This window comes from Alosa pseudoharengus, unplaced genomic scaffold (assembly GCF_046254945.1).
Source record: "Alosa pseudoharengus isolate Yale_2024_CS ecotype anadromous, Long Island Sound unplaced genomic scaffold, YU_APseudo_1.1 YU_APseudo_1.1_scf_15, whole genome shotgun sequence".
In the NCBI taxonomy this organism is placed as follows: domain Eukaryota; kingdom Metazoa; phylum Chordata; class Actinopteri; order Clupeiformes; family Clupeidae; genus Alosa; species Alosa pseudoharengus.
The window spans coordinates 31715847-31730846 of NW_027468620.1; the positions used below are offsets into that span (position 1 = coordinate 31715847).

At 46.3% G+C, this 15000-nt stretch overlaps 1 protein-coding gene across 1 annotated transcript in view; it reads left to right on the top strand.

Moving 5' to 3' along the window:
• Window positions 1-17: 17 nt before the first annotated feature.
• Window positions 18-15000, top strand: part of camkmt (calmodulin-lysine N-methyltransferase) — a 163382-nt gene continuing 148399 nt past the window's right edge. The window contains exons 1-3 of the mRNA XM_076286253.1: window positions 18-344; window positions 1211-1389; window positions 2229-2293. Coding sequence (XP_076142368.1) covers window positions 174-344; window positions 1211-1389; window positions 2229-2293 — 415 coding nt within the window. The 5' untranslated portion in view covers window positions 18-173. The remainder of the gene's footprint in view (window positions 345-1210; window positions 1390-2228; window positions 2294-15000) is intronic.

A 15000-nucleotide genomic window follows, 5' to 3' on the forward strand; every position in this document is an offset into this window, starting at 1 on the left:
CATGCTGCAAAGCGGCACAGATCAGGGATTGTGTTACCGGCGGGTTGCTGAGAATGCTCAAACCGTGCAAGAACTGATTTAGTCGTTTAGAATATCAGCAACGAATCACTGTGACAACAGTTCATCATTTTCAGTCACTGTACACCCTGAAAAGAAGTGTAAGGAGTAGGAAGATGGAACCTCAACAGACTGACAATCAGGTTGTTATCGGTGTTACGCCAGACAAGTCAACTAACGTTAACGTTACCGCTACAAACGAGAGACATTCAAGCAACGACGCCACCGAACAACAGCCGGCCAGGGGGACAGATGTGGCCCGAGCCAGATGGACCATTCTTCGGCAGGTGAGAGAAAACGAACTGAAATACGGACATGGAAAAGATTACATTACCTCTAGAAAGAAATCACTATCATTAAACTGTAGCCAACTGCACAAGGCAAAAGTGTCCTTTGTAGCCCTGCTATTGATTATTGTTTAAACACAATTCTCTGGAAACCGTATTTGTTTCTTTCTGTCGGGCAAAAGCCCGAATTATGTCTGGGAAAGACGTTGATTGTTAGAGACTAATAACATCAGGCTAGCTCTTTCACTAGCCAGTTGGTGGACTGAACAGTAAGCGCATAACATTATCTACTCCTACATGCAGTTGTAGCCTAGGATACTTGGTTCGAGTGTAGGAGGTTGCTTACACTAGCAGGCAGAAGTGGAATCCCACACAGAGAATAGCCTGTCTTACTCATATTAAAACAAACACACAAAACACTTCACTGCCACAGTTTCTAGAGGAGAGGACTGTGTTTTGACTATACAATAGTCACAAATCCCCTGGCAGCTGCTCCACAAACAGCATTTGAGATGTAACAGAAACATTTTCCACTGAGACCTTTCAACACTAACATTCCACACTAACATTCAATATTTCCTCATAGCAATCCAATCTACATAGGCATACACAGACAGGATGTCCTAGAGGTTTCTATCTTACACCCAGTATTCAACCTCTGTACCACCCCCATATCTGTATGCACTAATTTAAGTGAATATCACCCTCAATATCGAAGATGACAAACATTACAAATGGATGTGCCGTGTCTTAGCTGTACCTATAGCATACTGACTGACAGGAAAATAATGTTCTGCATAGCCTAAGTGGCCATATGGCTGTGGTGCAGTGCTGACTGGTTTGCTCCCTGCATCGCTCGTTAACAGGTGCTGAAACAGAAGCAGGTGGACAGCGAGAAGGTTCCGCAGGTGTCCGTGCGAAGGTTCTCCTCTTTCAACCTGTTCTCCAGGAGCAGGGTCACGACCCCTGACCCTGACGACCCCTCCGAGGGACAGTGGGTGGACTACCGAAGTGCCTCCTTTCCTCAGTATAGTGCCTTCCTCAGGTAGGCTCTTGGGGGGCTAGGGGGCTTCTGGGGGCTGCATTTACTCGTTTACTTACTTATTTGCACACTTGTTTACTTATTTGCATACTTGTTTACTTACATATTTATTTACTGTATTTACTCGTTTACTTACTTATTTGCGTACTTGTTTACTTACATATTTATTTACTGTATTTACTCGTTTACTTACTTATTTGCGTACTTGTTTACTTATTTGCGTACTTGTTTACTTACATATTTATTTACTGTATTTACTCGTTTACTTACTTATTTGCATACTTGTTTACTTATTTGCGTACTTGTTTACTTACATATTTACTTGGCTGACACTTTTATCCAAAGCGGCCTACATGCGTCAACTCTTACAAGGGCCAGTCTCCCCAGAGTGGCAGCGCGGTGGAGCTTTTCCGGCTGCCGCTTGCTGGCTCAGCTGCCTAGCCACTATGCTACCACTGCTCGTGTTCTGCATTGTGCTAATGACTGACGACTCGCCATATGTTGTGTCTCTATGCCATGAAGGATGGGTTCAGTGTAAATCATCAAGGGGCAGTGTGTGTGTGTGTGTGTGTGTGTGTGTGATGAGTGATGTATAACTTTGTGTGTTTTTGTATTTGTTAGTGTGTGTGTAATGTGAGGTTTATAACTGTGTGTGTGTGTGTGTGTGTGTGTGTGTGTGTGTGTGTGTGTGTGTGTGATGTGTGATGTATAACTTTGTTTGTTTTTGTATTTGTTAGTGTGTGTGTAATGTGAGGTTTATAACTGTGTGTGTGTGTGTGTGTGTGTGTGTGTGTGTGTGTGTTGACAAGAGCTTATGTTAACTGAGTGTTATTGTGTTTCAGAGACAACCTTGGGCCCATCAGAGTGACTGAGGTGCTCAATAGCTTTGACAACACCGGAAATGTCTGTGAGTAGACTGAACAATCTCTCTCTCTCTCTCTCTTTTTACTTTTATAGTCTGTTTCTTTTCTGTGTCCACTGTCAGCTGTCACTGATTCCAAACTCAAGTGGAAAATGCAACTTGGCCCAGCTTCAAATGCTTTTTTTGTTAGTGAAATGATTTTGAGAGTGAACTGAGAGTGATCTGACGTCCCAGAATTTAATGGGTAAGAGAGGGCCCATCTCTGTTGATTACTGGTGTGATCTGTTCATCTGTTCTATGTGTCTGCTATTGAGTGGCCAAGAAGTGGAATGGTTTTGAGTGGGAATAGATGGCAGATCTGAAGTACTTTGAGTGTGTTTTGAGATGATGATCGAAATCTGAGGTGCGCAGGTGTGCACTATGACATTAATGTGCATCTGGACCGGACAAAATGGCCCTTGCACTCTGCTGCCATGGCGACTAGAATGCTTTGTGACTGTTGCCATGGTGAGAAACATGCTAGCTGTACAGCCATGGATGAGGCATGTGTTTGTATGTGTGGTCTGTATGTGTGTGTGTGTGTGGTGTGTGTGTGTGTGTGTGTGTGTGTGTATGTATGTGTGTGTGTGTGTGTGTGTGTGTGTGTGTGTGTGTGTGTGTGTGTGTGTGTGTGTGTGTGTCTGTGTGTGTGTGTGTGTGTGTGTGTGTGTGTGTGAAGACTCTGTCAAAGTTAGAGTGCAGATCACCTGTTTCCCTGTAGCAGGCAGTACTGAGAGCACCAGTGTGAAGCTGCGGACTCCTGTAGTGATGTCAAGTTTACAGCTCCGGATCTGCAGACTGCACACAGGTCGCCTGTGGGACACAAATCAAGAGAAGGTTGCATGAGCTGGAACTAGCATCCATACTAGTGTTCAAGTGCGCAAGGCTATTGTCATGTACTCTTAAAAGGATTTATCAGTAATGGCATTTCTTGTGCTCAAAAGCCAGCTCAACTTTAGAGAATAAATTAAATAGTAGTGATAAAAAGGTATATTAATTGTGTGTCTGGAGGGGTATGGGTGCGTGTGTGTGTTGTGTTTGTGTGTTTGTGTTATATATATATATACACACACACATTATTATAGGCTATAACAGGAGTATTAATTTGTATGCCCATATTTTTGTCTATGCGTGTGTCCATGAGCTGAGAGGAGAGCAATACACATCATATTGACATGGTGTCCACTGAGCTGTGTCTGTGTGTGTGATCTGTGGTCTGTTAAGGTGCTTGTGCACTGCCCCAACAAATGCCAACTAACACCAAAGTCCTTTTAGGCAAGTCCCTCCACAAGGCGGCCATATTGCAACGCTTTTTGGGCACTCATCGGGCATCCTATTCGGCAGAAATGCGCGTGCGCAAGGCTTCACCACACCAATTTTGCTCCAGCGGCGAGTTCACAACACATGATTGGCACAATGTCTTCACAACACACCATATGATTGGCTCAATGTATTCACATCACACCACATGATTGTCGGCGTTTTGCCGAGGAAGGGGTGGGATATGTGTAGACAACGGGCATATTGGCATTACAAACTAGCCCCATGCATTTCTATGGAGGATTTTTTGAGTGCTGTGTCTCCTCATTAGAAAGTCTCTGCTAACACCGGCCAGTGTGCGCCATCAATGTGGGTTTGAGTTTGACTGACATGTCCAAATGTCATTCTTTACATTTACTGTCTGAGCAGCAGAGGGGATATAGGCAGTTCACAAGCACCTTTAGGCTACTTTAAAATATCCACTTTATTAATACCTAAAAGCGTTTAATTACTGTAATAAGCTGTGTCATTGGTGTATTTAAAAATAGCCAATTGGTCTAGTTCAGTGTTTTTCAAAGTGTGGTCTGCAAGCTATCCCAAGTGGTCCGCAAGCTATTCCAAGTGGTCCGCAAGCTATCCCAAGTGGTCCGTGAGCAGATGTGGTAAAATATAATATAGATGAGTTGTTTTCAATATTGAACCAACTTGTATGCAAATCCAAACCAAATCCAAAGTTAAGTAAGCTATACCAGTTTAAATCATATGAATCCTCTGACACAATGAAAACGCATGCAATTGGGTTCCTCAAAATTCCACGGCACACCTCACTTTGCCTCACGGCACACCGGTGGAGAACCGCTGGCCTCGATCACGGCTCTTTTGCTCATGTCATGATGTCCATCATTTGCTAAGTAGTTTTGAACTGAAATTTCAGTAGGATACTCTGAATGTGTTTTGACAGTTTCTAACCATTAAAAGGAATGATAGGTCAGAAGAAGGTGTGTGTTATGCCCAAAGGGCAGTGTGTATTGGGAGGGAGGTGTGTGTGTGTTTGTGTGTTTGTGTGTGTGTGTGTGTGTGTGTGTGTGTGTGTGTGTGTGTGTGTGTGTGTGTGTGTGTGTGTGTGTGTGTGTGTGTGTGTGTGTGTGTGTGTGTGCATGTGTTTGTGTATGTGTGTGTGTGTGTATTGGGAGCGAGGTGTGTGTGTTTGTCTGTGTGTGTGTGTAATGGGAGGGATGTGTGTGTGCATGTGTGTGTGTTTAATGGGAGGGATGTGTGTGTGTGTGCATTTTTGTGTGTTTGTGTGCGTGCATGTGTGTGGGTGCGTGTGTGTGCGTGTGCATGCGTGTGTGTTTGTGTATGTGTGTGTATGTGTGTATTGGGAGCGAGGTGTGTGTGTGTGTTTGTCTGTGTGTGTATTGGGAGCGAGGTGTGTGTGTGTGTGTGTGTGTGTGTGTGTGTGTGTGTGTGTGTGTGTGTGTGTGTGTGTGTGTGTGTGTGTGTGTGTGTGTGTGTGTGTGTGCATGTGTGTGTATTTGTGTTTGTGTGTGTGTGTGTAATGGGAGGGATGTGTGTGTGCATGTGTGTGTGTTTAATGGGAGGGATGTGTGTGTGTGTGCATTTTTGTGTGTTTGTGTGCGTGCATGTGTGTGGGTGCCTGTGTGTGCGTGTGCATGCGTGTGTGTTTGTGTATGTGTGTGTATGTGTGTATTGGGAGCGAGGTGTGTGTGTGTGTGTGTGTGTGTATTGGGAGCGAGGTGTGTGTGTCTGTGTGTGTAATGGGAGGGAGGTGTGTGTGTGTGTGTGTGCATGTGTGTGTATTTGTGTTTGTGTGTGTGTGTGTAATGGGAGGGATGTGTGTGTGCATGTGTGTGTGTTTAATGGGAGGGATGTGTGTGTGCGTGTGTGTGTGTGTGCATTTTTGTGTGTTTGTGTGCGTGCATGTGTGTGGGTGCGTGTGTGTACGTGTGTGTGTGTGTGTGTGTGTGTGTGTGTGTGTCAGGCTATCAGGCTGTGGGCTATGGCTTGGCGTGTCCTGTCATTATGGGGAGAGAGTGTTGTTTTCCTCCACACTGAGTGCCTGAGGCGTCCTAATGACACGAATGGATGATTTCTCTGGATTAAGAAACAAGAGACTTCCTGCTGTTCTGCAGGAATTCATGATCCTTCGCTGAAGGAGTTTGTGTGTGTGTGTGTGTGTGTGTGTGTATGTGTGTGATGAGTAGGGGTTTTAGAGTTGTTCTCTTTGGCCCCCTGCCCCGTTCTAACACGAGGTCACCCCTGCGCCTTTCAGACTGTCCTGTCAAGCACCCCTAATTGATCTCACGCATTGGTACACCCAAACATCTTCTCCAAGCCCCTGTCAGATAGTCTGGGCCGCCCCATTGTCTGGCTGTGGGGGTGATCCGTCCTTCTGGTTATTACCTGATCCCTCAGCTCCCCTTCATACCTTCTTACCCCTCCAAATCCTGCCCTGCAGGGGGGATGGGGGTAAGGGTGCAAACTGGAGGCCCTAACTACTCCCCCCCCCCCCCCACACACACACACATCCCACTCAATCCCCAAACCCCCCCCCCCCCCCCTTCACCCTTCTCAACTCCTTCTTGTTTGTCAGCAGTTCCTAAAGAGCGATCAGTGGATTAGCGCTTCCCCAACGCGTGGCGGGTTTTTTTCCGGAACGCTCCGTAGCAGCAACACAGGGGTCCTCAGTGTGTGTGTGTGTGAGTGAGTGAGTGAGTGAGTGAGTGAGTGAGTGAGTGAGTGACTGAGTGACTGACTGAGTGAGTGAGTGAGTGACTGAGTGACTGACTGAGTGAGTGAGTGAGTGACTGAGTGACTGACTGACTGACTGACTGACTGACTGAGTGAGTGAGTGACTGAGTGGCTATTGCTTGGAGGGCTCTTGTTTGCGGGAGGGATGGAGACACACAGACGTGGGTCTTTGCTGAGCCCCCGTGTGCACGGGATGTGTGGGGTCAACAGGGAGACGAGGGGCTCATTGACTGCCAGGCTGGTAGACTGGGCTGGGGAGGGGGGGGGGTGTGAACACAGATGGGATGACCCCCCCCCCCCCCTCGAAGGGCACATGTTGGTGTGTGTTTGTGGGGGCGGGGGGTGTGAGTGTCTTTGAGATGTGCACTAATGGGGGTCATCTTGGTGGGGTATCTATGCCATGTGTTGCTTAGGGACGAGGTGGGGTCGCTGAGCGCAGAGCAAACCAGCATGGTGAAGGAGGGTGGATGGGCGGGGGGGTTATTTGTTCCTGAAGTCTCATTCTCATAACGAGGGATGAGCCTCTGACTCCTGAAGTCATTCTCATAACGAGGGATGAGCCTCTGACTCCTGAAGTCTCATTCTCATAACGAGGGATGAGCCTCTGACTCCTGAAGTCTCATTCTCATAACGAGGGATGAGCCTCTGACTGCTGAAGTCTCATTCTCATGACGAGGGGATGAGCCTCTGACTGCTGAAGTCTCATTCTCAGAACAGGGATTGTCTTCCAGTAGACTTGCCTCCAAATACCAGCATTGAGAGCAGAGCTGACTTACTGATGGTCCACTTCCACTGTGTCTTGTTTGGTCATTTAAGTGATAGATAGATAGATAGATAGATAGATACTTTATTAATCCCCAAGGGGAAATTCAAGGGTCTCAGTAGCATACAGACATCACACACAACATGCATTTACAGCAGAAATGGTAAACATAAGCATAAACATAAGTATAAACATATAACTAAACTCCACTGTACAATAAAGACAGTAGAAGATAAGAAAGATAAGAAAACTAACAAAACTAAATACTAAATACACTATATAAATTAAATTAAGAAAGTCCAATGTGCTTGAGGGTGATCAAGCATAAGACGCTTGTAGTGACAGGGCCGGGACTGGTAAGGTGCTAAAGGGAGTGAGTGTCATGGTGAAGGTGCAAACAGTAGTCTAACCATAGTCCTTAGTTATGTGTGCATGGCAAGGTGCTCAAGAGAGTGAGTGTCATGGTGAAGGTGCAAAAAGTAGTCCAACATTAGTCCAACAGTGCAACAGTGCAAGAGTAAGGTCTAGAGACCAGCATAAATAATATGGACAAATAGGAGAGTAAAGTATGATGTAGACAAGGTAAAATAAAAAAAATATTTCAGTGCAAGGTAATAGGGTTATAGCCATTCATTCATTTAGTATTGTAGCAGAAGCCTGACAGCAGCCATTGATCATGTGTGCTAATATAGCATGAAAAACAGTGTAGCAGTAAAACAGTAGTGAAAACATTAGGCTGTGTACATTAGTAAAACAGTAGTAAGCAGTAGTGGGCAGTCAGTACTCAAACATGGACATGGAAAGGGTGGAGAGGCAGACAGACTAAGCAGAGAAGTCTATCTCTCCTCTTTCCTTTAGTGAGGCATTGAACAGTTCAATGGCCCTAGGGACAAATGACTTCCTCAGCCTTTCAGTTGTGCATGGCAGTGAGCGAAGTCTCCAGCTGATCAAGCTCTTTTGGTTTTTGATAGTGCTGTAGAGCGGATGACATTCATTGTCCAAGATGTTGATCAGTTTGTTTAGGGTCCTTTTGTCAGATATTGAAGTGATGCACTCCAGTTCAGCTCCCACTACAGAGCCAGCTTTCCTTACCAGCCTGTCAAGTCGCCCAGCATCCTTCTTCTTTGTGCTTCCTCCCCAGCATACCACTGCATAGAAGAGGACGCTGGCAACAACAGACTGGTAGAACATCCTGAGGAGCTTGCTGCACACATTGAAGGACCGCAGCCTCCTCAGGAAGTACAGCCTGCTCTGTCCTTTCTTGTAGAGTGCATCAGTGTTGGCTGACCAGTCCAGTTTAATGTCCAGGTGGAGACCCAGATACTTGTAGGTGCTTACCACCTCCACATTGACCCCATCAATGGAGACTGGTAGCAGAGCGGGCTTAGACCTGCGGAAATCCACCACCATCTCCTTGGTCTTTGAAGTGTTTAGTTGAAGGTGATGCTTTTGTGCACAAGTGTTGATGCTTTTGTTTATCAAAACAACAATGACAACAACAACGCAGGGGGTGGCTATTAAACAGGGATAGTAGTCACTTCTAGTTTCCAGTTTAGTTCATAAGTGTGTGATGGTAAGTGACTTTTCTTCAGGTCATTAGTGTCTATTTATGGGTGTGTGCGTGTGTTTCTGTGTGTGTGTGTGCGCGCGTGTTTGTGTACGTGCGTGCGTGTGTGTGTGTGTGTGTGTGTGTGTGTGTGCGCGTGTTTGTGTGTGTGCGTGCGCGTGTGTGTGTGTGTGTGTGTGCGTGCGTGTGTGTGATATAGTGATTAAGTGAATGATGGAGGTACAGCGGGGAAAATAAGTATTGAACACGTCAACATTTTTTTCAGTAAGTATACTTCCAGTGAGGCTATTCGCATGAAATTTTCACCAGACATTAGTATTAACTTAGGTAATCCACACATTTATAAAAATCCAAACATTAATGTCTAAAAGTAGAGTTATGAGTAAAAAAGTGGAATGGCACAGGGAAAAAGTATTGAACACACTAAGAAAAAGCAGTACACAAAGGCAAGGAATGGCAAGGAACAAACTGGAATCTATAAGTATTTAGAGAAATTATCCCTCCTATCTGTGCAAATTGATATAAACTGGGTTAGTACATACTGGTGGGCTATAAAAAGGTTTTTTGTTACCAAGGTGTCACACAAGAAACATTTCATGATGGGCAAAAGCAAAGAGCTCTCCCAAGACCTTTGCAACCTTATTGTTGCAAAACATATCAATGGAACTGGTTACAGATGCACTTCAAAACTTCTGAATCATCCAGCAAGCAGTATTGGAGCCATTATCTGCAAGTGAAGGAACATCAATGCATCATCAACTGGCCATGCACAGGATCTCCTTGCAAGATTTCTGACCAGAAAGTCAGAAGGATAGTCAGAAGTGTAGCCGAAGATCCAAGGACCACTCAGAGAAAGCTCCAGAAAGATTTGGAGGCAGCAGGTACAATTGTTAAAGAGAAAATCATAGGTAATGCACTCCACCACCATGGCCTCTACGCACGCTCATCCCGCATGCCTCTTTTGCTGAAGAAAAACATGTCAAACCTCGTTGAAAGTTTGCTACACAACATTTGGACAATCCTATGCAATACTGAGAGAATGTATTCTGGTCTGGTGAGAGCAAAACTGAACTTTTCGGATGTCATACTACACACCATATTTGGAGGAGAAATGGCACTGTGCATCACCCTAAAAATACCATACCAACAATGAGGTTTGGAGGTGGTGGCATCATGGTGTGAGCTGTTTTTCATCTCATGGTACTGGCAGACTTCATACAGTTGAAAGAATGATGAATGGAGTAATTTTGTTCCAGGAGAAACTTTACATCCACCAGGATGATGAGGATGACACATGGCTAGACCTTCCAGCAGGACAATGATCCAAACCATTCAGCAAAGGAAACTCTCAATTGGTTTCAGAGAAAGGAAATCAAGGCCCTGACTTCAATCCAATTGAACAGTTTTGGAAGTTAACTAAAGATCAGGATTTACAAGAGGGACCCCTGGAATCTTCAATATTAAAGGACTATCTGTTTAAAAGAATGGGCCAAAATCACACCAGAATATTGTGACTGATTAGTTTTCGTCATACAGGAAATGCCTTGAAGCTGTCATTACGAAAAAAGGCTTTTCCACAAAGTATTTAAGAAATTTTAGCAGGCGTGTTCAATACTTTTTTCCTGTGTCATTCCACTTTATTACACATAACTCTACCTATGGACTTTAATGTTTGGATTTTTTTATATGGGTGGATTATCTGAGTTAATAGTAATATCTGGTGAAAATGTCATGCAAATAGCCTCATTGGAAGTATACTTACTGAAAAAAATGTTGACATGTTCCCCGCTGTAGATGAGGAGGAGGCCTATGTGTACAGATGGAGGTAGATGAGGAGGAGGCCTATGTGTACAGATGGAGGTAGATGAGGAGGAGGCCTATGTGTACAGATGGAGGTAGATGAGGAGGAGGCCTATGTGTACAGATGGGCTGAAGTGAAAAGCTTCCCCACAAGGGGAGCCGCAGCCCCACACACTACGTCTGTTATCTGCTCATCACACTTATATCACACACACACACACACACACACACACACACACACACACACACCGTGCCTGTTATCTGCTCATCGCACTTATATCTCACACACACACACACACACACACACACGCACACACACACACACACACACACAAATACACACACATCTGCTCATCGCACCTGTCAGCACTCATCACCCAAGCAAATCTGTAGAGTGTACACGTCACAGGAAACGTGTCGGGGTGGCCACTGTGTGTGCGCGTGTGTGTGTGTGTGTGTGTGTGTGTGTGTGTGTGTGTGTGTGTGTGTGTGTGTGTGTGTGATATAAGTGTGATGAGCAGATAACAGACGTAGTGTGTTACCAAGGTGTCACACAAGAAACATTTCATGATGGGCAAAAGCAAAGAGCTCTCCCAAGACCTTTGCAACCTTATTGTTGCAAAACATATCAATGGAACTGGTTACAGATGCACTTCAAAACTTCTGAATCATCCAGCAAGCAGTATTGGAGCCATTATCTGCAAGTGAAGGAACATCAATGCATCATCAACTGGCCATGCACAGGATCTCCTTGCAAGATTTCTGACCAGAAAGTCAGAAGGATAGTCAGAAGTGTAGCCGAAGATCCAAGGACCACTCAGAGAAAGCTCCAGAAAGATTTGGAGGCAGCAGGTACAATTGTTAAAGAGAAAATCATAGGTAATGCACTCCACCACCATGGCCTCTACGCACGCTCATCCCGCATGCCTCTTTTGCTGAAGAAAAACATGTCAAACCTCGTTGAAAGTTTGCTACACAACATTTGGACAATCCTATGCAATACTGAGAGAATGTATTCTGGTCTGGTGAGAGCAAAACTGAACTTTTCGGATGTCATACTACACACCATATTTGGAGGAGAAATGGCACTGTGCATCACCCTAAAAATACCATACCAACAATGAGGTTTGGAGGTGGTGGCATCATGGTGTGAGCTGTTTTTCATCTCATGGTACTGGCAGACTTCATACAGTTGAAAGAATGATGAATGGAGTAATTTTGTTCCAGGAGAAACTTTACATCCACCAGGATGATGAGGATGACACATGGCTAGACCTTCCAGCAGGACAATGATCCAAACCATTCAGCAAAGGAAACTCTCAATTGGTTTCAGAGAAAGGAAATCAAGGCCCTGACTTCAATCCAATTGAACAGTTTTGGAAGTTAACTAAAGATCAGGATTTACAAGAGGGACCCCTGGAATCTTCAATATTAAAGGACTATCTGTTTAAAAGAATGGGCCAAAATCACACCAGAATATTGTGACTGATTAGTTTTCGTCATACAGGAAATGCCTTGAAGCTGTCATTACGAAAAAAGGCTTTTCCACAAAGTATTTAAGAAATTTCAGCAGGCGTGTTCAATACTTTTTTCCTGTGTCATTCCACTTTATTACACATAACTCTACCTATGGACTTTAATGTTTGGATTTTTTTATATGGGTGGATTATCTGAGTTAATAGTAATATCTGGTGAAAATGTCATGCAAATAGCCTCATTGGAAGTATACTTACTGAAAAAAATGTTGACATGTTCCCCGCTGTAGATGAGGAGGAGGCCTATGTGTACAGATGGAGGTAGATGAGGAGGAGGCCTATGTGTACAGATGGAGGTAGATGAGGAGGAGGCCTATGTGTACAGATGGAGGTAGATGAGGAGGAGGCCTATGTGTACAGATGGGCTGAAGTGAAAAGCTTCCCCACAAGGGGAGCCGCAGCCCCACACACTACGTCTGTTATCTGCTCATCACACTTATATCACACACACACACACACACACACACACACACACACACACACACCGTGCCTGTTATCTGCTCATCGCACTTATATCTCACACACACACACACACACACACACACGCACACACACACACACACACACACAAATACACACACATCTGCTCATCGCACCTGTCAGCACTCATCACCCAAGCAAATCTGTAGAGTGTACACGTCACAGGAAACGTGTCGGGGTGGCCACTGTGTGTGCGCGTGTGTGTGTGTGTGTGTGTGTGTGTGTGTGTGTGTGTGTGTGTGTGTGTGTGTGTGTGTGTGTGTGTGTGTGTCTTGAAAGAGAGACAGGATTGTAAGTGAACTCATTGTGTGAATGTGTGTTAATGATGCCTTCCTCTGTTTTTCTGTTCTGTGTGTGTGTGTGTCTGTGTGTGTGTCTGTGTGTGTGTGTGTGTGTGTCTGTGTGTGTGTGTCTGTGTCTGTGTCTGTGTCTGTGTCTGTGTGTGTGTGTGTGTGTGTGTGTGTGTGTGTGTGTGTGTGTGTGTGTGTAAAGGTCCCCACTGTAGCTTTCTCCTGTGCCACCCTCGTGGTTGCCAGTGTTTGGGTAATTATACTAATTCAGAGCGCTAGCAGGCAAATTGCCTCCTGTGAGACAATGACATTCTGCTGCTCCTGTCAGGATTGCCCCGTTCCCCCACCACTCGCCCCCATATACACCCCCCCCCCCCCCACACACACACACACACACACTCTCCACACACTCCCCCAAATTCATCCACACACTCTCCACACACTCTCCCACCCCCCCCCCCCACACACACTCTCCACACACTCTCTTCTACCCCCCCCCCCCCCACACACACTCTCCACACACACACTCTCCACACACACTCTCCTCACCCCCCCCCACCCACACACACACACACACTCCCCCTCAACACACACACACACACACTCTCCAGACACTCTCCACACACTCTCCACACACACTCTCCTCCACCCCCCCCCCACACACACTCTCCACACTCCCCACACACACTCTCCACACACTCTCCATACACTCTCCACACACTCTCTCCCATCCCCCCCCACACCACACACTCTCCACACACACTCTCCACACACTCCCCACACACTCTCCACACACACTCTCCACACACTCTCTCCAACCCCCCCCCCCCCCCCACAAACACACACTCTCCACACACTCTCCACACACACACTCTCCACACACTACCCACACACTCTCCACACACACTCTCCACACACACACTCTCCCCCCCCCCCCCCCACACACACACACCCCACACACACACACTCTCCACACACACTCCCCACACACTCTCCACACACACTCCCCATGTTTCTCCTCTCTGCTGGAGAGCTCATTAGACAGACAGGCTGTTCCTCTCCCAAACAAACCCGGTGAGGGCTGTGAAGGGACACCAGCAAGCCCAGTGTGTGTTTGAGTGTGTCTATGAGCGCCCTTCTGTGTGTCTATGTACATGCCTGTCCTGTAGTGTGTGTGTGTGTGTGTGTGTGTGTGTGTGTGTGTGTGTGTGTGTGTGTGTGTGTGTGTGTGTGTGTGTGTGTGTGGTGGCCTGGCGCCGGTTGGGACCAGGCTGCAGCCAGGGAGGTCAGGATTAGCCAGGAAATGAAGTTACTGAATGGGCCACAGGCAGAGCAGGGCATTGTGTGTGTGTGTGTGTGTGTGTGTGGGGGGGGGGGGTGGCATCAGGCTCTCCTCCTCCTCCTCTCCTCCTCTCCTCCTCTCCTCCTCTTCTCCTCTCCTCCTCTTCGCCTGCCTCGGACCGCTTCAGTTCCCAGAATACAAAGGGGGAAAAGTCAGGAAGGAAGCCAGTAGCCAGAAAGGAGGAGAGAGACAGCGAGAAAGAATGCATGAGAGAGAGAGAGAGAGAGAGAGAGAGAGAGAGAGAGAGAGAGAGAGAGAGAGAGAGAGAGAGAGAGAGAGAGAGAGAGAGAGAGAGAGAGAGAGAGAGACAGAGAGAGAGACAGAGAGAGAGAGAGAGAGAGAGAGAAATAGCATGCTAGAGGCACACACTGTTCTTGGTGGCAATTACTCTCCCCACGCTACCGGTGTCTCCAGCATTCTGCTCAGCTGTTGCCGTGTCAACGCGCTCTGGGTAATCAGCAGTCTAGTTTGACCTTTGACCCCATGGGCAGGTCATAACTGTGGGCTTAGGGATTGCCTGTGAGGCGAGTGCAGGTGAACCTCAAACACAACTATCGCTTACTGTAGAGCAAAGGTGTGTGTGTGTGTGTGTGTGTGTGTGTGTGTGTGTGTGTGTGTGTGTGTGTGTGTGTGTGTGTGTGTGTGTGTGTGTGTGTGTGTGTGTGTGTGTGTGTGTGTGTGTGTGTGGGGCTCTTGGGTACCAGGGCACCAGGCTAAGTTAAATCAGAGAATGTAGTAAACCTTCTAATAGAGGAGCCTCATAGCTTCATTTCCCTTCAAAAAAAGCTGTAGCACCCTTCTTTTAGGAGCAATACCACTTACTCAGAGTTAAGCTCTGACCTGTCACTTTATCATACCTGTGGAATACCTTTCCTCAGGACTCAGTCAGTCATTCTAGAAATGT